We start from the raw sequence: 20,103 nt of genomic DNA, 5'->3' as shown, positions 1-20,103 counted from the left end.
ATTTCATTGCTCCGTGTTTTTAAACATTCCTTTCAAAGGACAAACCACTGAGGAAAATGCTTCCCTCAGCAAGCGCAGAGCCACGACATCATCTACCGAGCCTGCAGTCCATGTGAAGCGGCTGCAGCTCAATATCCTCGACAGCCTCCTTGAGGTAAAGAATCAGGATGAAATACTTCTGTGGGCAGATCTGTAGAAGCACAGGGTGAGTGTTGTTATAAGGAGAGGGACAAGGGGGGACGGGGGGGGGGGGAGGGGGTGTCTCACTCTGCTGTTTGGAGGCTCGGCTGGGCTCCCGCTTGCTGCTGCTGCTGCTCCTTGTTGAGGATGATGCTGATGATGTCTCCCTCGTGCTCCTTCATGTGCTCCATCAGCCGCTCTTTACTGGTGGACTCGAAGCCGCAGATGCAGCAGCAGAACAGGAGCACGCAGTACTCCATGGCGGGGCCCGGGACGGGGATCTGGCCCGAGCGCGCCTGGCTCTGGGGCAGAGGCTGGAGGTGGGCGGGGTCCTTGCCCGGGGGGCTCGGGGCGTCGCCGGGCCACTGTGCAGCGTCTCTGGGAGGCGTGGGGAGGCCCGCCGAGATGTCGGCGGGCGGACCGGCTTTTGCAGCCGACGCGGGAGTCGGCGGAGGCTCCACCGGGCCCCGGGCTTTGTCCTTGGAGCGCGGGGCCGCCGCCGGACGCTCGGCCGCCGGACGCTCGGCCCGCCGGACGCTCGGCCGCCGACTCCAGCACCGCCGACAACTTCTGAGGAGCTCTGAGGGAGACGGAGGACAGAAGAAGGAGAAGATGATTCAACTGCTGAGTCGGAGGGAAACTTCTGCTTGCTTAAATGACATTTGGATGCGTGCATGAAGTGCTGCCAATGATCCATTCTCCCTACGATAGGCTGAATACGCTTTAAAAACTCCAAACTGAAGAATAATATCCAGGTCATTTGTATTAGTTCTATCAAATCAGCTTTAGAGTCAACAGAACATCTTGAGGATATACTTTTTTTTTTCCAAATTTGGCACAAACATTTCATTTGTCCCAAAGATGAACTACTTTTGCGGGTCAAAAGGTCAAAGTCACTGTGACCTTATGTCGTCCCATTTTTGTTAACATGATTTCTCTGGAGGGATTTGATAATATTTCTTCAACTTTGGCACAAATGTTCACTTGGACTCAAAGATGGAGATCAAAGGTCCTTCTGACCAAAGAAAACACGCTTGTGGCCACAACTCATTTAATTCACGTGCTAATTATGACAACATTTCACACAAATATCGGACAGGATAATATGATGAAGTGAGCTCATTTTATATGCAAAAGGGCAAAGGTCAGCTTAACTGAGAGATCAAAACCTCTTTTCTGGCCTTTGTCTAACACTATAACTCAGAACAGAAGGGAGACGTGGTGAGTAATCATATTTCACAGCTGGTCAGATTCTGAACTGGTGAAACTCGTCCACCTTGAAACTGCGCTGACAGTAAAGATCTACCGAGTTGAAGACGTGAGGCTCATTTACGATTTACAATCTGTAGCTTCTTTGCAGCTACATTAATGTGAATAATGTAGATGGCATTTAAAAGGCTTTACAAATATTTCACCAGGCCAGAAAAGGCATTTAAGACGTTAGTTAGGCCTTCAGGATACATAATGTGTTTCTGTGAGCAACACTGAATATTAACACGACTTCTTTGTTTCCAAAAACAGCGCCACAGGTCACCTTTGAATTTCTAGACTGCGTGATGCAGCTCGAGCTGCAGTCGAGGCGTTCGAAATCCTTGTCGGCGCGGACGCGTTCAAAACGCAGAATGCAACCGGAGAGAAAAAGTGAAACCCTGATCTCCGTGTGCCTGGTGTGCTTACCGGCTGCTCTGGGAGATGGCCTCGTTAATGGCTTTGTTAACCTGCTCGTAGTTGTAGTTCTGGTCTCCCGCGTGCTTCCACATGTGCGACTTAAGCGACGGGGGATGACTGCACACGTAGCCACACAGAGAGCACCTGCAAGAGAGGAGAGGAACCGTGAGACAGCGGATATACAAGCCCTCGAAGAGCCTACAGAGGGAGGGCGGGGGGAGGGGGGTATCAAGTCGGAGTTGATTTAATATGTGTACTGAGGTTCCACTAATCCTTCTCCTACTTTCTATCATCCTGACTCAACACTCCACGGGGGGAAGGGAAGGGGGAGGGGGCGGGGGATGGAAAAATAAAGTGGAGAGGAAATAGGATTTGCAGCAAACTGCTGAAGTCATTTGTCAAATTAAAAGAATTATGGATCATGGGTTTGAGACTTATTCAAATGCTTTCAGTTGCAAATGTCACAAAGGATGAAGGAGTCAAGCGCACGTTCCTCATAAAAGCCGACGACGAAACGGTTCTTCATAAAAACAACCCCGAGCTGAAGTAAAATCCCCCGTTGGTGTGAGGCGACGACACGGTTCCGCGTGTCCATTGAGTAACCCGACGAATGACATCATCCGGTGTGTTGCTGATGTCAAATACTGGTCGGCCGACACGTCGTCGCAGCTGGACGAGGTTCAACCCGAGGTCCCTTCGGCGGGTTCCCGAGGCAGCTTTCTCTCCACTGCCCTGTCAGTAAAAAGTTGGATGTTGTTTGGGACGCTGATCTCAACTTCCAGAATCACTTATCCGGTGACTCCAACGCTGCCTTCCATCGTCTCGGATGTGTATTAGAAAGTGCGACGCGCCGTGACGCCGTCGGACGGCGTGAGGCCGCTTCGGGCGTTTTTATTTCTAGTCGACTAGATCACTGTGATGCACTTTTTGCCGGACTGTCAGAAGCGGCTTAGAAATAAGCTGCAGCTCACTCAGGATGCTGCAGCCGGAGTATTGACGAGAAGCCGGAGCTTTGAGCGCGTCGCTCCTGTTTTGGCTCCCGGCGAAGCGAAGGATCGATTTGGAAACACTTCTCTTTGATTTTAAATCTATGGAAGACTTTAGCTCCCCGAGTCCACGCAGGACAGATCGCTGAAATCATTACGCAAAAGGTCACCTCGCTGCACCTGGAGTTAATCGTAAAGCTGCTGGCAGTATGGGGGCCTTCGGTCATCACTGCTACTTTGTGGAAGTCTCCACCACGTGAACCAACACCTGCTACGACAACATCTTCTTTTTAAAAGGAGGATAAAATCACATCTTTTTCAAAAATGTGTTGTTTCAAGGATGTCAATAACGGATAAAACTCCCATTTCAAAACCAGTGTTATTGTTGTTTATAATAAAAACCTCCCCGTCTTATTTCCTTCTACTGTAATATCTTCTAATCTCATATGTTTTTTATCATGTCAGCTTTGCCTAATTTGTTTTTGTTTATTTTGCATTTCATTTTAAAGCACACCGTTTTCCCGTCATATGAAATGTGTAATATAAATATACTTGACTTGACTTTAGCCCGTTTAATTATCCACTTTCTCTTTCTACTTCTGAGCTGTTTATTCTGGATACTTCTTTTCAGAGAAAAAGAAAACCTTTCTCCAGTTGACAGGTGGTTTGATGGAGCTTTCAAAAGTGGAATATGACGTACATCCATGTTATTTCATAGCCTTTCATATCTGACAAAAATCATTAGTGCTGTTTGTATTGTTTTGCTTCATGCTCGACTGATCAAAGCGTAATCAGGAAATTAAAGAAAAAATGATGAATTATGAATTCCCTCAAGCAGCTCCTTTTGACAACACGAGTCAAACAAACTCTGACGTGTTCATTTGTCCACCGAACTGTGTCACAGCGAACGACTATTCCCAGATCCATGTTCTTCATGTGTGAAAGAATTATTACTTGAAATTGAGTTACAGCATATGATACGCTTGTGTCACACTCCGGGTATTTTAGCACTTCATTCAAAAGTAAGTGAACAAAGTGTCAGCCAGCAGTGAGTCACCCGTCGGTTTGTGAACGGCTGTTATGAAGCCTCCAGTTCAGACTTTGGCCGTCGACATCTTTCTAGTTCGGAGCGGTTTGGAGCAGGAAGTGACCATATTTGGACGCGCGGGGGGGGGGGGGGGGGGGCACATTTGATTGGAAACACAATGATACTATGTCCCGCCCACCGATAGCCGTAACCTGACTGCACCGCAAGCCTGTCAATCAAAAAGACACGCCTCCAAAAACAGCTTTTCAAGGGCGATTTTCTAAATAATTCTTATAAATAATTCTGATTATTTTCAGATGGACGGCCAGAAAAACAAATAAGGAAGGAAGGACTTTAGTTAACAAAACCTTGGTAACTTGTGGGAAAACTTTTTGACTTCTACTAATGTTATTATTGAGGTTGAATCGGAGTTTACGGAGCTGGAGGCTTTTTGTCAGTTGCACTCTGTGCTATCGCAGCTTAAGACACTTCTGCATCGGACTCATTTCAGACACTTTTATCGACAGTCCGTGGAGCGAACCGTAGTTGCCGGTCTGTACTTTGTACCAAGTTGATACCAATATTCAGTATATAGCAATAAAGCTCCGTAATGAAAAAACAAGCCGTCCCGTAATAGGAATGCTCCACGTCACAGTCTCGGGTAGAACACGGCAGCAGGCGTCACGCAGCACTTAAACTGGAACTATTGTGACATCCACACAAACGGAAATACAGCCAGAAATGTGACGTGGTTGTGGTTGCAGTTTCACATGATAAAGAGGGAACTACTGGCCTCGGTGGAGGTCTGCGCTCTCTGAATGCCATCCTGGCTGATTTATGTTTTACTTTAAGGTCAGAGTTGGCACCGACAGTCACAGAATTTCAAAAGTATTTTACAATGACAGCCACAACTCTGGTATCTGTGCGGTCACTCGGTCACTATCTCTCCACTCTTCTTCAAGATTCATATAATTCAAATAAACGGTTGTCGTGGGCTACGAATGCTCAAAAACGGTTATTTCTGCGTAAAACACAAAAGGTGTGAAAGTGACCTAAAAGTAGAAATATCTCGTCCTCTGCTGCTGCGGTTCTGAAGAACTCTCACGTGTGTTGTGAAAGTGCCGCGCTACATAACTTCAGCGCCCGTTGGAAGACACAAAGATCAGCATTGTCGACGCCACGTTTTACGATATGGAAACATGCGTTCAGACCACGAAGGTGCTGATGACGAGTGTTCAACAATCAGTGTCTCAATCAGGGTTGAAGATACCGAACCAAGTGTGAGGCTTCTATTCTCCTTCTCCTCTCGGTAATCACCGGGCTGTTAGCACCACACACACACACACACACACACACACACACACACACACACACACACACACACACACACACACACAATCCAGATGCAGCTCTTCATCCTCACCCCAGACGTCCGGTTGTCATGGAGAGCGTTCCTCTCAGTGTTTGGTGTTCCTCACCTGTACTGCTCCAGCAGCTGCACGGCCTGGTGTTCCTGCGGGTGCTTCTTCATGTGACTCTTCAAACTGTTCATGTTGGTGGTGGCGAAGTCGCAGCTACAACACCTGGTGGGGGGAGGAGGAGGGGGGAGGGGGGGAGGGGGAGGGTGGGGGTACGAGGACGAGATGTGAGGAAACACGGAGACAGAGCGTCCAGTTTAATGAGATGCGTTCGGAGGTCAAAGAGCTGCTTCTTTCCACTCGTAGCCTGCAGGGATGGAAAAGATTTACAGCCAAACGGGGGAAGTTGACACTTTGAGACAAAGAACAAATCCCAACGTTTTCTACTTCGCAGCACTTTGTCTTTTTCACTGCCCTGTACAAGGTTTCCTGAGAGGCTGACCGGGAGCTCACTTCCTGCCAAAACCAAACATGTTCCACTGAAGTCCGGCAATTCACAAACAAACGGTGTTGTTGGCATAAAACCCCAAAAACACCGCGGACGAACAAACGTATTTGGTTTTGCGAATACAAAATGGACCCATCAAACAAATATACAATATGTCTGGAATACATCATGCTTTCAAAACAAACACATCGTGTCTGTGCAAAAACGGATATCCGACAAAGACAAAATATAACGCAACTTTTGGCCCAATCTTTCCACCATGATGATCGTGCTGAAGATTGTTTTTCCTGAATAATTATCTAATCACAACAGCAGGTGGCGCTAAGAGTCCATCTACTGCTGCCTGAACAGAAACAGTCCGGCACGCATGAAACACGCAGTCCTCCGTGAAACACGCAGTCCTCCCTGAAACACGCAGTCCTCCGTGAAACACGCAGTCCTCCGTGAAACACGCAGTCCTCCCTGAAACACGCAGTCCTCCGTGAAACACGCAGTCCTCCCTGAAACACGCAGTCCTCCGTGAAACACGCAGTCCTCCGTGAAACACGCAGTCCTCCGTGAAACACGCAGTCCTCCCTGAAACACGCAGTCCCCCGTGAAACACGCAGTCCTCCCTGAAACACGCAGTCCTCCGTGAAACACGCAGTCCTCCGTGAAACACGCAGTCCTCCGTGAAACACGCAGTCCTCCCTGAAACACGCAGTCCCCCGTGAAACACGCAGTCCTCCCTGAAACACGCAGTCCTCCGTGAAACACGCAGTCCTCCCTGAAACACGCAGTCCCCCGTGAAACACGCAGTCCTCCGTGAAACACGCAGTCCCCCGTGAAACACGCAGTCCTCCGTGAAACACGCAGTCCTCCGTGAAACACGCAGTCCTCCCTGAAACACGCAGTCCTCCGTGAAACACGCAGTCCTCCCTGAAACACGCAGTCCCCCGTGAAACACGCAGTCCTCCCTGAAACACGCAGTCCCCCGTGAAACACGCAGTCCTCCGTGAAACACGCAGTCCTCCGTGAAACACGCAGTCCTCCCTGAAACACGCAGTCCTCCCTGAAACACGCAGTCCTCCGTGAAACACGCAGTCCTCCGTGAAACACGCAGTCCTCCCTGAAACACGCAGTCCTCCGTGAAACACGCAGTCCTCCGTGAAACACGCAGTCCTCCGTGAAACACGCAGTCCTCCCTGAAACACGCAGTCCTCCCTGAAACACGCAGTCCTCCGTGAAACACGCAGTCCTCCCTGAAACACGCAGTCCTCCGTGAAACACGCAGTCCTCCGTGAAACACGCAGTCCTCCTTGAAACACGCAGTCCTCCGTGAAACACGCAGTCCTCCATGAAACGTCCAACTGTCATTTACACACGTCGGGTTTTCACAGTCTAAACATACAACATGTTCATTCCAAAAATCAAAATGCCGATTTTGTTATTTTACGTTGCAGCCAGTCGAGTAGTCCCCCCCCCTGCTCCCCCCCCGTTTTAAATTGTTATTCTAAACTGAACTAACCGTCTGTAGCTTCAACAGATTAAAGTATTAATGACACAGAACATAATAATTCCACCCTGAACATGAAACGCAGCACAATAATAATAATAATAATGGTGAATATGCTTCTCAATGCAAACTGTAAAACGGTTTAGTGTCATTAAACGCGGTATAAAAAACGAAGCCTTAACAAGGAAGAAGAACAGAACGGTTTTATGCTGTAGGCCGAGTCTCCACTTGAGGTCCTTTAAGTTCCCGGAACCTTTAGGCCCAGGAACTACTTCTCTTTAGTTTCCCATTGTGTAAAAGTTGTGGCTAGTACCCGTGGTACTAGTTCTGATATCACCTCCGTGGAGGTTCAAAGGGAGCTCAGCCCAAAAACACCGCAGACCACCGGTCGGTCCGAGTCATCGCACTCATTACAGCACGGCGTGTTCGACACGGGACGTCTTCCACCAACCCTCCGTTACCGGCTCGCCGAGCTGTTAGCGGTGGTGTTTTCTCATATTCGTCGACCCCCCCCCCCCCCCCCCCAGTCAACTGAGCCGGCGTTTGGTTGCATGTGAAAGGATTCGGCGCGTGCGTGTCGGGTTGAAGACGAGGTTTCGTGCCTCCAGCGCAGCGAAAAAAACAAACGCGGAAAAGTACCTCGCGCCAAAGGTGAGTCGAGTCGAAAAAGGGGTTTAAAATGGTTCCCGGCCCGCTGCGCCCCGTGTTCCTGCGGTGGTCTTCGGTCCGATGTCAGAGGGCAGATCGAGATGTGCGCGAACACCGACTGGCTGCGATAATCACAAGGTCAAGTCTACGGTGAGAGCGTGTTGTGTTCTGCATAAGCTCTGTGAAATGAATGCTGATGCGGGTTTTTTTTCTTTTTTTTTCTCTCTCACAGCACCAAAACAAAAACCCAAAGTATTGCGAGTGCCTCCTCGGCCTCGTCGCTACGCCGTCCACATCTGCAGGCGACGCCGGAGACGGCGTTACTGTCCGACCAGTACTATCGCCAAAGACGAGGCACGGGGACAGAACAGCTGAAACTTTCAACGCCGCGGCACACTTTGGGTGAAACGCTGTCGCGCGTCTTGAGACCGCATCGCTGAAGCGGCGACACCAAACAGCAGGGAAATGTTCAAACTGTACTTCTGGTGCAAACGCTTCTTTTAGCATCACCACACTGTAAACGTGTATTAAATGAGATACGTTGTTGTACGTGAGCAGACACGGATGTCAAGTGTGATGGAAGCTGGACACCCGAAAGGACCGCTTCTTTGCTTTTTTTTTTGCCTAAAACTGAATAATTGGATTTTCTTTGGAATTCCTGCCGCAGCTCTAATTTCATTTCAAGCAGAATGTCATCCGTCCTCACGAAAGCACGAGGACGAGAGCAGAACGCCGACGTAGACCCGAGAACTGCACGTTGGACCGGAGACAAGGTGTGACTGTGAGATCACGTCTGAGCATCACCTGCCCTTTACTGCCATCTAATGGACCGATCGGAAATTGCGAGTGTAGTTCATGTACATTTTAAAGCGGCAGGACTTGTGTGCGAACGCTTTCGTTCGTTTCCCCGTGCATCAAAACAGGAACCGAAAAGTCAAATTGAAACACTCGCCGGCCGCCGACGCGACCTCACAGGACACTGAACAAATCATTTAAAAAAAAAAAAAAACTAATAAACCTGTTCTTCTCCCTTACGGCCGTTACCCACAACCTTCAAACTTCAATTTTGCTTCTAATCTCGGGATTGTGGGTCTTTACATGAATAATGCAAAGCTCATAAAAATGGTGTTGAAGCAGAATAATGCATGCAAAATAAATAGCATCCGAGACTGTGAAGTTTATATTCACTTTGTGACGGATGAGAGGCGTTCAATCAACTTATCATAAAAAAATAAATACAAAAAACTACTGCAATTCCTGCAAATACCTCGAACAGTGTGACTGCAAACATATCAAACACATCCAGTCTAACTGCCCTCGTGTCAGACTTGACTGACCATGAACACTATAAGAAGAACAACAGTTTACTGTGTTCCTACTCCAGTGCACAAAGACATAGTTTAGGAATATTTCAAAACAAAAGAAATATTCATCACCGGTATCAGTGAACTACCTCCAGTGACATTTTAGCACCTAATAATGAGAATTCATTTTCTTTTAACTGATACACGTCTCTTAAAGAAGAAGAAAAAAAAAAAAGCGTATTTACGTTCAGAATCAACTTTTCTCTGAATGAAAAGTAGAACTTTAATAAGCAAACGTGTTAGAAACGGATCGCTGCATTCAGTTCTGCTCATCAGTCAAACAAACACGCGCTGAACGGACACAATGGAAATGAAATGATTCCACAAACTGACTCAACGACTTCTGAAGCATTTGCAGTTGATAAATAATGTGTTATGTTCATGTAGCTTCAATAATTCAACGTGGTTTCATTCTCCAGATTAGAATCTGATTAAAAAATAGCGGCGCGTGAACGACTTGAATGAAGAGTTGATGTCTGATCGCTGGTTCTGTATTATTAAAACAGTTTCTGTAAGTTCTGCACTCTTTGTTTTTCCTCTTATTTTTTATTGGCAACATACAAAGAATCCGGGAGTGACAGGACTAATTTATCTTTTCAGATGGACGTTTTGAACATGAACATTTGAGTCTTATTTTGCAAATACTTAAAAACACAGGAAATACAAATTCAGGACTTTGTTGCTCGAAGTGCGTCATTTACATTTGTTGTTTTATCAGTAACTCCTACAAAAGAAAAAGAAAGCAACCGGTGTAAATGTCTCCTTTCCTGAGCCCTATTTCTATGTGGTCTAAAGAGAACTCACCGGTAGGGCTTGTCGGAGTTGTGGATCCGCCGGTGGTTCCTCACGCCGACGTACGTAGAGCTGGTGTAGTTGCAAACGTCACACTTGTACGTCTTCTGCGTGCCGCAATCTGGAAGAGAGGACGAGACAAAAGACATTTTGGACTTCCTTGATTGCCGGCGCTGGAAGGAGGAGAGAGAGAGAGAGAGAGGGCGTCCTGAGGCCGCCGTACCTTCGTCCGGTGGCCGCTCGGGTTCTTCCGTCGTGGCCGCGGTCTCGGTGACGGCCGTCAGCGCTGCCGAAGCGTCGCCGCTCGAGCGGTGGTGCTCTCGTTCGTGACTCCGTAACTGACTCTAAAACGGGCGGTGAGGGGTCGCAACAAAAAGAAACACATTCATGAACAGCTCGCAGGGATCGTCGGCGGACTCGCCCTTCTAATTCAGTAACGCCTCCTCGGGCGTACATATCAGATGTAATTATAGCATATTAGTACCTAGATATCAGATGTAATTATAGCATATTAGTACGTAGATATTAGATGTAATTATAGCATATTAGTACCTAGATATTAGATGTAATTACAGCATATTAGTACGTAGATATCAGATGTAATTATATCATATTAGTACGTAGATATTAGATGTAATTATAGCATATTAGTACGTAGATATTAGATGTAATTATAGCATATTAGTACATAGATATCAGATGTAATTATAGCATATTAGTACGTAGATATTAGATGTAATTATAGCATATTAGTACGTAGATATTAGATGTAATTACAGCATATTAGTACGTAGATATCAGATGTAATTATAGCATATTAGTACGTAGATATCAGATGTAATTATAGCATATTAGTACGTAGATATTAGATGTAATTATATCATATTAGTACGTAGATATTAGATGTAATTATAGCATATTAGTACGTAGATATTAGATGTAATTATATCATATTAGTACGTATATATTAGATGTAACTGCAGCATATTAGTACGTAGATATCAGATGTAATTACAGCATATTAGTACGTAGATATTAGATGTAATTATATCATATTAGTACGTAGATATCAGATGTAATTATAGCATATTAGTACCTAGATATTAGATGTAATTACAGCATATTAGTACGTAGATATCAAATGTAATTACAGCATATTAGTACGTAGATATCAGATGTAATTATAGCATATTAGTACGTAGATATTAGATGTAATTATAGCATATTAGTACCTAGATATTAGATGTAATTACAGCATATTAGTACGTACATATCAGATGTAATTACAGCATATTAGTACGTAGATATCAGATGTAATTATAGCATATTAGTACGTAGATATTAGATGTAATTATATCATATTAGTACGTAGATATCAGATGTAATTATAGCATATCAGTACGTAGATATTAGATGTAATTACAGCATATTAGTACGTAGATATCAGATGTAATTACAGCATATTAGTACGTAGATATCAGATGTAATTATAGCATATTAGTACGTAGATATTAGATGTAATTATAGTATATTAGTACGTAGATATTAGATGTAATTATAGCATATTAGTACGTAGATATTAGATGTAATTATATCATATTAGTACGTAGATATCAGATGTAATTATAGCATATCAGTACGTAGATATTAGATGTAATTACAGCATATTAGTACGTACATATCAGATGTAATTACAGCATATTAGTACGTAGATATCAGATGTAATTATAGCATATTAGTACGTAGATATTAGATGTAATTATATCATATTAGTACGTAGATATCAGATGTAATTATAGCATATCAGTACGTAGATATTAGATGTAATTACAGCATATTAGTACGTAGATATCAGATGTAATTACAGCATATTAGTACGTAGATATCAGATGTAATTATAGCATATTAGTACGTAGATATTAGATGTAATTATAGTATATTAGTACGTAGATATTAGATGTAATTATAGCATATTAGTACGTAGATATCAGATGTAATTATAGCATATCAGTACGTAGATATTAGATGTAATTATATCATATTAGTACGTAGATATTAGATGTAATTATATCATATTAGTACGTAGATATCAGATGTAATTATATCATATTAGTACGTAGATATCAGATGTAATTATAGCATATTAGTACGTAGATATTAGATGTAATTATAGCATATTAGTACATAGATATCAGATGTAATTATAGCATATTAGTACGTAGATATTAGATGTAATTATAGCATATTAGTACGTAGATATTAGATGTAATTATAGCATAGTACGTAGATATTAGATGTAATTACAGCATATTAGTACGTAGATATTAGATGTAATTATATCATATTATTACGGAGACATTACAGCACGCGGCCAGCTTCCACCCTTTGTAATTAGAAACTCTCTCAGTTTGAACTTTTTGCCTGCGTCCTCATACTGAGGCCAACTTCCCCGGCGGCCGAACCGCCTCCTCCAACGTTCATCTCAGAGTTTCCACCGAAGCTTTGCTTCCGATCGAAAAATGGACGCCCGGCTGGGAGTGCAGCTTTCCTTTTCTTTTCTTTTCTTTCCCTTTGTTCTTTTATAGCTGAGACTTTGGTCTCTGTAGGTTTGGTTGCTATGATACCGAATATCCGCAGACGCAGCAGTCAAATTATGTGTTGAACATTTCGTATTTTACAAATAGCTTGCGTTATCAGAAATACCGATTGTACGAAACTCCTGCACGGCGTGAAGTACTCGCTCTGCACGAAGGAAAGACGCCCGGAGGAAGAGCGGCGACGCCCGGAGGAAGAGCGGCGACGCCCGGAGGAAGAGCGGCGACGCCCGGAGGAAGAGCGGCGACGCCGACCTCCGTCGCTTCATGAGATTTGGTGTGCGAGGAAACATCTCCCGGTGACATGGTTCGGTTGGAGAGCTGAAGCTGGAAGGAGCCCGGATCGAACGGACGGAGCGGGAAGTGTCGCAGCGTAAAGGTGGACCTTTCATTTCAAAAGAAGACCTCGGGTCTTTTGAGACATTTGTCCCGCCCCTCCTTCGCCGTGTTTGGACGGCTGGTTAAAAAGTGACAGTGACGAATGCGGCGTTTTACCCACTTAGTTAAAACGTTTTGAAACTCTGTGCGACCGGCAAAAAGGCGAAAACGCTGAGCGCAACAAAAGCTGCGGGCTCCTCGTCACGCTGACGGTGTTGGAAGAAACGCGGCAGGAACATTTGAAACGGTTTAAAAAAAATGTAATCAATAAATACGCTGCGCTCAGGGAAAGAAGTCTTTGGTGGTCAAACAGACTCGTTGCCGGCGGACTGCCTGCACGCTGAAGGGATTCTTTAACACCCCATAATGTACACGGTGCTGTTACAAGCTTTTTACAGACTGCACCTTTAAAAACAGAAAAACAACAACAACAACAACACTTACGCCATATCGCAGTATTTAGATATCCTAAATCTAATCTAATATCCAGTCTAATATCCCAATATCGATATCATAGAGAAATTGCCCACGTGGTCCTGGGACGGTCCCGTTCCGGCCCATTCTGACATGATGAAAACCTCGGAGGCCGTTCCACGGTTCATATTTTGGAACACGGGAACGTCCGGGTTACACTTTACAGATGCAGCGAAGCGACGGAGACGTCTCCTCACCTTGTAGTGGAAGGCGTCCGGGCACTGTTTGCACTGGTACATCCTGGTCTTGCAGTGGTTGATCATGTGGTTTTCCAGGTCCTGGCTGTCGGAGGCGATGTGCTCACAGATGGGACACTGGTACGGCTCCCTCTGCCGGTGCACCCGCAGGTGCTGTTTGATGTAGCCCTTGTTGCCGCTGCTGTATCGGCACAGGCGGCAGCGGTACGGCCTGTCGCTGCCGGCGATGTAATCCACCAGCCCGCCGTCAGCGGAGCCCGCCGCCCCGTCCGTCCCGGGGATGCCGCACACGTAGCCCCCCGCTCCGCTCCCCGTGACCACTCCGGCTATGGCGCCGTGCTGGAACTGCGCGTTGTCCTGAAGCTCCTTCAGGATGTCTTCGTCCGAGGCGTTCTGGTCCGAGCGCTCTCGGAGTCTTTCGATGACGGTGAGCAGTGAAAGGCTGATGCCGGCCTTGGCGGCGGGGCCCTCCTCGTCTTCCTCCCCGAGGCCCAGTGGCCCTAAATGCTCTTCGCCGCCGTCGCCGTGAAGCTCCAGGTCTAATAGCGCCGCTGCTGTCCCGCCGTCGGAAGCCCTCTGTCCCGCCGTCGTCACCTCAAAAAGCTTCTGGCCCACGTGCGGGCTCTGCGCCTGCGTCGTGACGGTCTTCAGGCTGAACTTGGCGCTGGAGCCGCCGGGCAGCTCGGGCGTCCTCATGGGCATCGCCACCAAGGCCTCCGCAGCCAGCGAGTGCAGGCGCAGGGATTCGGAGTGAGTCCTCTTGCGACCGGCCGGCGGGATGTTCTCATCCCTCGGAGAGTCGCTGCTTTTAGTGACGGAGGGTTTAACATCGGCTCCCGGTGGCCGGCTGTCGGTGGTGTTGCCGGGACCGCCGCTGATCACCACCTCCTCCGGCTCTTCCTTTTTCGCGTCCAGTAAGCTCTCGTCCCTGTCCACGTCTGGGCCGAGGAGGAGCGGGTTGGACGCCATGACGGAGTCCTCGGCGGAGGGAAGGCGTTCCACGATCACGTTGATGTGACCCGCGCTGTTGGGACCGCTGTTGATGATCTTCTGAGCCGACGACAGCAAGCTGTCCGTGACGGAGTCGCCGTCGTGGCGACCGTCGATCTCCGCCTCGGCCTCGGACGTCACCTGCACCTCCACCGCGGGCTCCTCGGAGGTCAGGTCTTTGACGGGGTAGGCATTTTCCCCCTCTTCCTCTTCTGTTTTTGGACTTTCTTTGAGACGAGAAACGGGGAGATTCGCCGCGTCCTGTTTGTTCTCGACAGCCGCGGGCATGCAGAGCTGGAGCTTGAAGGCAGCGGGGAGCTTTTGCAGGCTTTTCTCTTGAAGAACTGGGGAGAGGACAACTAGTTCCTCTCTGGTCGCCGCATTGCCCGCAACAGTTTGGGCCTCTCTCCTCGCCGAACCCTCGTCCTCGTCCTCGAAGATGGGGTAGGAGCAGTCGACGAGGCCGGCGTGCTTCCAGGCGTGCGTCTTGAGCATTCGCTGCTGGCTGCACACGTAGCTGCAGATCAGGCAGCGGTACAAACCGTACTCCTCGTAGCTGTACCATTTCTTCTTCTGCGGGAGCTCCTCGGAGCTTTTGATCGTTTCGGGTCCCGTACCGCAACGGTCCCCGGTCCAGTCCTCGCCCTGCTTTCGGAGGACCTCCCCCTTCCCCTCGCTGAACGTGTCCAAATGAGCGGAGGCCCTCGTCCGGTCGCCCCGGTTGTCAAAGTGCAGCCTGACGTGCGCCTCCAGCTGCCTCTGGTCTCTGGAGGTGAAGTGACACTCGGAGCACATGAGGATGAGGTCGCTGTGCTGCTCGTTGTGCTGCTTCAGGTGCTCCTTCAGCAGGGACAGTGTTTGGGAGAGGTACGGGCACAGGCTGCACTGGTAGCACGTCACCGTGCGCTTGTGGTCGCCGCCGTCGGGGTTGCCGTCGACCTCCGTTACCGCGGAGGCGATGCTGTTGTTGTTGCTGTCGCCCGACACGGGCGAGGGGAGCGCGTCGGCGTCGGCGACGGCCTCCCCCGTAGCGCTCCTCTTCATTTTCTTATGAGGAGAGCCTTGGCGGCTGCCCCTCGACGCCTCCTCGCCTCCGTCTCCGCCCGCCGAGGACGCCGGCTGCAGGACTCTTTTCTGTCCCCCCGACGCGAAGCGCCGCTGCGGCCGCTTCTCCACGATCTTGCTGAGCTTCTGGATGACCTGGATAAGAGAATTATCAGCTTGTTTCCGCTGAAAACTCGGAGAGGCGTCCTCCTCCGGGCCGTGCGGGGTTTGGGATCCCGGCGCCGAAGGTGCGGGGGAGGAAGAGGAGGCCGCGGAGGAGTGCGTGACGAGTACAGCTGCACCGCCGATCTCCTCCATGACCTGGCAGACAGCAGAAAACAAAGACGTGAGTCGTGGGTCCGCTTGGTGCCACGTGGCACACCGTGGCATTCAAGCCAATAAGCCCCCGTAAGGAGTCGGCTCCTCGGTGTTTTCTCCGTCCCGGTCATTTGTTCGGCGGCGTCAGAGACGTGAGGCGGAGCCGGGGATTCAGGTCAGCTGACGGTGTTTCGGTACATGGATTAGAAAATAAAAGCAGACACAGTTAGTGGACGTGAGGACGGAGCCCTCGCTAAAGCACTGATCTCCTTCACACTCAGAAACTCCTTTGCCCAAAAACATGCAACAAATAAACAGGAATTTGATTTTTTTTTTTTTTTCTCTCCAAATATCTACAGATATTGTTCGAGGGAAATCTTTTGGCCGCGATCGTACAACGGAAATGTGATGTTGGGACAGTCCGAGTACGTGTGCGCGTTTCCAGCACTGAATTTGAAATATTTCTGTATTTTTAAATAAAAGTTAATAATGCTATTAAACAGCAACTTTTTTTCTGCAGTGGTAAAAAAAAAAAAAAAAAAGTATTACAATGAGTTAGAATCCCTTTAAAATCACGTATATACATATTCCCGATAGTCTCCACGGCTCTGTTGGACCAGGGTCTAATGGAGGGGGTCATCAGGATGAACGGAGTCTCCACTGGTCAACACACACCTCATAACAGGAGCACCATGTGCATTTGTTTACAAACTTATCTCGGAGTCAAACATGGTGGAATTCCCTTCATCTCCTCACATCCATCACTTTCCTCTTTCTCACTTTCTGACCACAACTGATCTTCCTCTTTCTCCCACTTCTGCTTCTGTGTGACCACATCAAAACATGCAGGATACATATTTTGGGGAAGGGACAACCACAACATTGGACTTCTTTACGGTGCAGCTGACGAAACTGTAGCGTCACTAAGACGTCGAAATGTTTCCCTCAAACAAACAAACAAACAAACAAACAACCAACTAACAGAGCTTCAACTCGTCTCTGCTCTGCTGTGGTCCATCGAGGCGGATGTCCGTCCGGTTAAACGTGACCGACACGAGTCCGGTCTCCCCGTGGACCCCATCATGTGCTTGAACCCGTCTCAGATGAGCACCTGTTAGGTCAGGGTCTAAAAATATTGCGTCCACCGACAGTCCCCTGAAGACTGACGTCACACAGCCTCCGACCGAGGAGCCTCCGTGCCGAGGTGTTGGTCTAACGTGAGCCGAAGACACGGTCGTCACGTCCGGAGATCACACGAAGCAGAAAGCAGCAGGGCGCTCTGCTAGCTGCGCAGCTAGCTTCGGACACCCAGAGAGACAGACACGCGAGTGTCCCGCCGCATCACTATACAAGGACATCGGAGTTGTCTTCGGGGTTAATGAGTGACGGAGGAGCGCGCGGTTGTATTGAAGTGGAAATATACTCACTGACACGGAAAGGCTCGACGCTCTTTGTCCTCAACGCATAAAACTGCTTTGTTTTATTCGTTAGCCATAAAAAAAAAAAGTAGCCTCTCTCTCTCTCCCACATTGCAAAATGGCGAGGATGGAATACCGGTCACGTGACTCCGAGTTGGAGTCAGGTGACCGGTGATTGACAGGCTGCTGCCGGCTTCTGCTTCCAGGCGCTCGTGCACGTCGGCTTTTCAAACGACGTGGAATTCAATAAGTAAATAAAGAGTAAAATAATGAGCTCGGTTTTTATGCTTTAAATTATGAACACAATTTTAAGGAATTCAAACAATCATTGGCGAGTTACGTTTGTGAGAGCTAAAAAAGACTTTGATGTTTTTTTGTAAAAATGTCTCGAGGTCAGCCCCTTTTTGGAAAATAAACTATAGACTGTATAGCAACATTGCGTGAAGGCGTTAAATGGGTAATGCGCAATAAATGCAATAAACACTGAACTTCAACAAGTTATTGAGCCTGAATAATGATCCACTGCTCAATGTTTAGTAAATGTTGAGTCATGCTCGAAATGTGTATTTGTGACCTGCTACCAAACAGACAAATGCATTTCCAAACACACATGAAAACACACTCTGACACCCATTATGTCTCAAAACAAAAACAAAACAAAAAAAACCATCACTGAAACAGTATTATCTGACTTATTTTACTGCAGCTATCGTTGTAAATGGACTGTGGTCCACTTGCTGCACATCAGCTTCGGGTGTCTGTGGAGGCCTGCTGCAGATACAGAGCAGCACTGCCCCCTAGTGGCTCATTGATCTACAGTATTTGCACATTAACTGGAGGAAAATTCTACAACACGTTCTATAGTTTTACAATACTGTACATTAATACCACTAACATCAATGGTGGAGGCAAGTTACACTTGAAACATACAACTGTCTTACTGAAGGTAGTCTGGTGACTTTATTTTGCTTACTTGAGCTGAAATTTCCCCCAACTATACATTATAAAACTATAATCAGTTAACTATAACAGATCAGTTGCTGGCCCCCACCAGTCTGCACAAATTCTAGTCAAATACGGGGACATGCTCGAAGGTGCAGAGTGTCGCTGCATTTGTTTGAAGGCTTGGTAATTATTTCGGTGCTGAATCAAACATTATGGCATTCACCACTTGCCTGATTTGTTTTTCACTGAATCATCCCAGTTTAAACAATGACTACACAGAGGCCCTCTTTTTGATTGCGCAATAGAGATTTATTTTATGCTTTTTGTAAGTATTTTGACAAAGGTGTTTTGCTAATCACTTTGATCAGATGAGCAATTTCAACATCCAAAGTCTCACATTTGTTTTTCACAAAAATGCAAATGAGAAGTCAGACTAAAGAGCTGATTTCAAACAGGAGAGCAGCCCATACATTTAAATATATCAAAACATTAAGGCCATTGAAATATGTCAAAATTAAATGGCCAAGAGATGTACAGCAAGTAAGCAAGCCACTATTTATGAATTATAAATTATAGGTAGAATTATTTACATTAGGTGTTAAACATCAAATTTAGCAAAAATCAGTCCTCCCGTAGTTTTACTTCTGAGACGGTCCTCCAAAAAATGAACCCACAGATCTTTCGTAAAAGCAGCTTATTATATTCTCATCTACTTTTTGTGTAATGTGAGTTTCTCCTTGTTCGAGTGAGGTGGATCATTAGAGCAGTGTATTTGCAGCAGTTCGGTGTTTCCAGTCACAATTCAGGAACGTTTTTAAAACCACATTGATTGTTGCCCTGATAACTAAGCTTACATCAACTCAAGCTCTAGTTAAAATTACAAGTTCTCAACTTCTTTTTTCTACTTATGGTCTGAAGGTGTCATTGACTTGAGCTCAAACAACCCGATTTGAATTAAAAAAAAAAAAAAAAAAAAAAAAAAAAAATCATCAGCCAAAACCCACTTTATACAGAAAGCCCAAAACTACACATGAAAACTACCTTGTTCTAAAATAACAATAAAATGTGTCTGAACACATTAAATAACAACAGTAACAATGGAAATAATATTGAAATGTTCACAATCAGTATATCTGTGTTGGACAATACGTGTTGGTTGTTGCATGTGGTTTGCAAATATATGCATTTATACGTTGACATGTCTCGCTGCACACAGATCGCACCTCTTTCTTTCGTCTCCTCTTTCTCTGACAGCTGTAGATCTTTCTTCTGCTCCTGGTATATCTCTTAACAGTCCAGCAGAGGATGGTGTTGGAGTGACATGTCGGTGCCTTTGAATGACGGGTGACACCATGGGTTTACTCAACTCCTCCCGGGATAGTCTCTTCCTGAAGAATCACCTCCATCCACACAACAAACGTGTTGCCGGCCAACACATCCAGAATGTTGACGGAAACCACAGACCAGGATGACGTCATCCTCTCACGAGAGTATTTGCCAGTAAATTCTTGTGTGAATTCTTCTTTGTGAGAATTGCCAATAGGTTCCTGTGTGTGTGTGTGTGTGTGTGTGTGTGTGTGTGTGTGTGTGTGTGTGTGTGTGTGTGTGTGTGTGTGTGTGTCCAGATCCGGCAGAGGGAGGGTTCCTAAGAGGGAAGCCAAGACGGGAGTGAGGTGTGTGTTTGTGTTTGTGTTTGTGTGTATGTGTGGGTGTGTGCTT

At 46.8% G+C, this 20,103-nt stretch overlaps 1 protein-coding gene across 3 annotated transcripts; it reads right to left on the bottom strand.

The window, feature by feature from the left end:
* Nucleotides 1–286: 286 nt before the first annotated feature.
* Nucleotides 287–17,545, bottom strand: znf507 (zinc finger protein 507). Of its 3 annotated transcripts, none has more exons than XM_069174202.1 (7): nucleotides 17,449–17,545; nucleotides 13,670–16,201; nucleotides 10,250–10,370; nucleotides 10,039–10,147; nucleotides 5,340–5,444; nucleotides 1,858–1,992; nucleotides 287–760 (listed from the first exon to the last, which is right to left on the bottom strand). In XM_069174202.1, the coding sequence occupies exons 2-7, from the start codon at nucleotides 16,091–16,093 to the stop codon at nucleotides 382–384; spliced, it is 3,273 nt and encodes a 1,090-aa protein (XP_069030303.1). In that variant the 5' UTR covers nucleotides 16,094–16,201; nucleotides 17,449–17,545; the 3' UTR covers nucleotides 287–381. The 3 variants fall into 3 exon arrangements, with proteins under 3 accessions (XP_069030303.1, XP_069030304.1, XP_069030302.1); XM_069174203.1 differs by having other exon boundaries at nucleotides 13,670–16,024; XM_069174201.1 differs by having other exon boundaries at nucleotides 13,670–17,545.
* Nucleotides 17,546–20,103: the final 2,558 nt, after the last annotated feature.

Source organism: Embiotoca jacksoni, unplaced genomic scaffold, assembly GCF_022577435.1.
Source record: "Embiotoca jacksoni isolate LCO1_2020_lvr unplaced genomic scaffold, fEmbJac1.0.p SCAF_6, whole genome shotgun sequence".
Classification (NCBI taxonomy): domain Eukaryota; kingdom Metazoa; phylum Chordata; class Actinopteri; family Embiotocidae; genus Embiotoca; species Embiotoca jacksoni.
Note: the sequence above shows the minus strand (reverse complement) of the source record. Positions and strands in the feature narration are given on the sequence as shown.

Coding starts and splice junctions, on each gene's coding strand:
- znf507 (XM_069174201.1), bottom strand. CDS start 16,093: ATGCCACGGTGTGCCACGTGGCACCAAGCGGACCCACGACTCACGTCT. Junction 10,148..10,249: donor CGAGCGGCCACCGGACGAAG/GTACGGCGGCCT, acceptor CCTCTCTTCCAG/ATTGCGGCACGCAGAAGACG. Junction 1,993..5,339: donor CAGCTGCTGGAGCAGTACAG/GTGAGGAACACC, acceptor CCTCTCTTGCAG/GTGCTCTCTGTGTGGCTACG.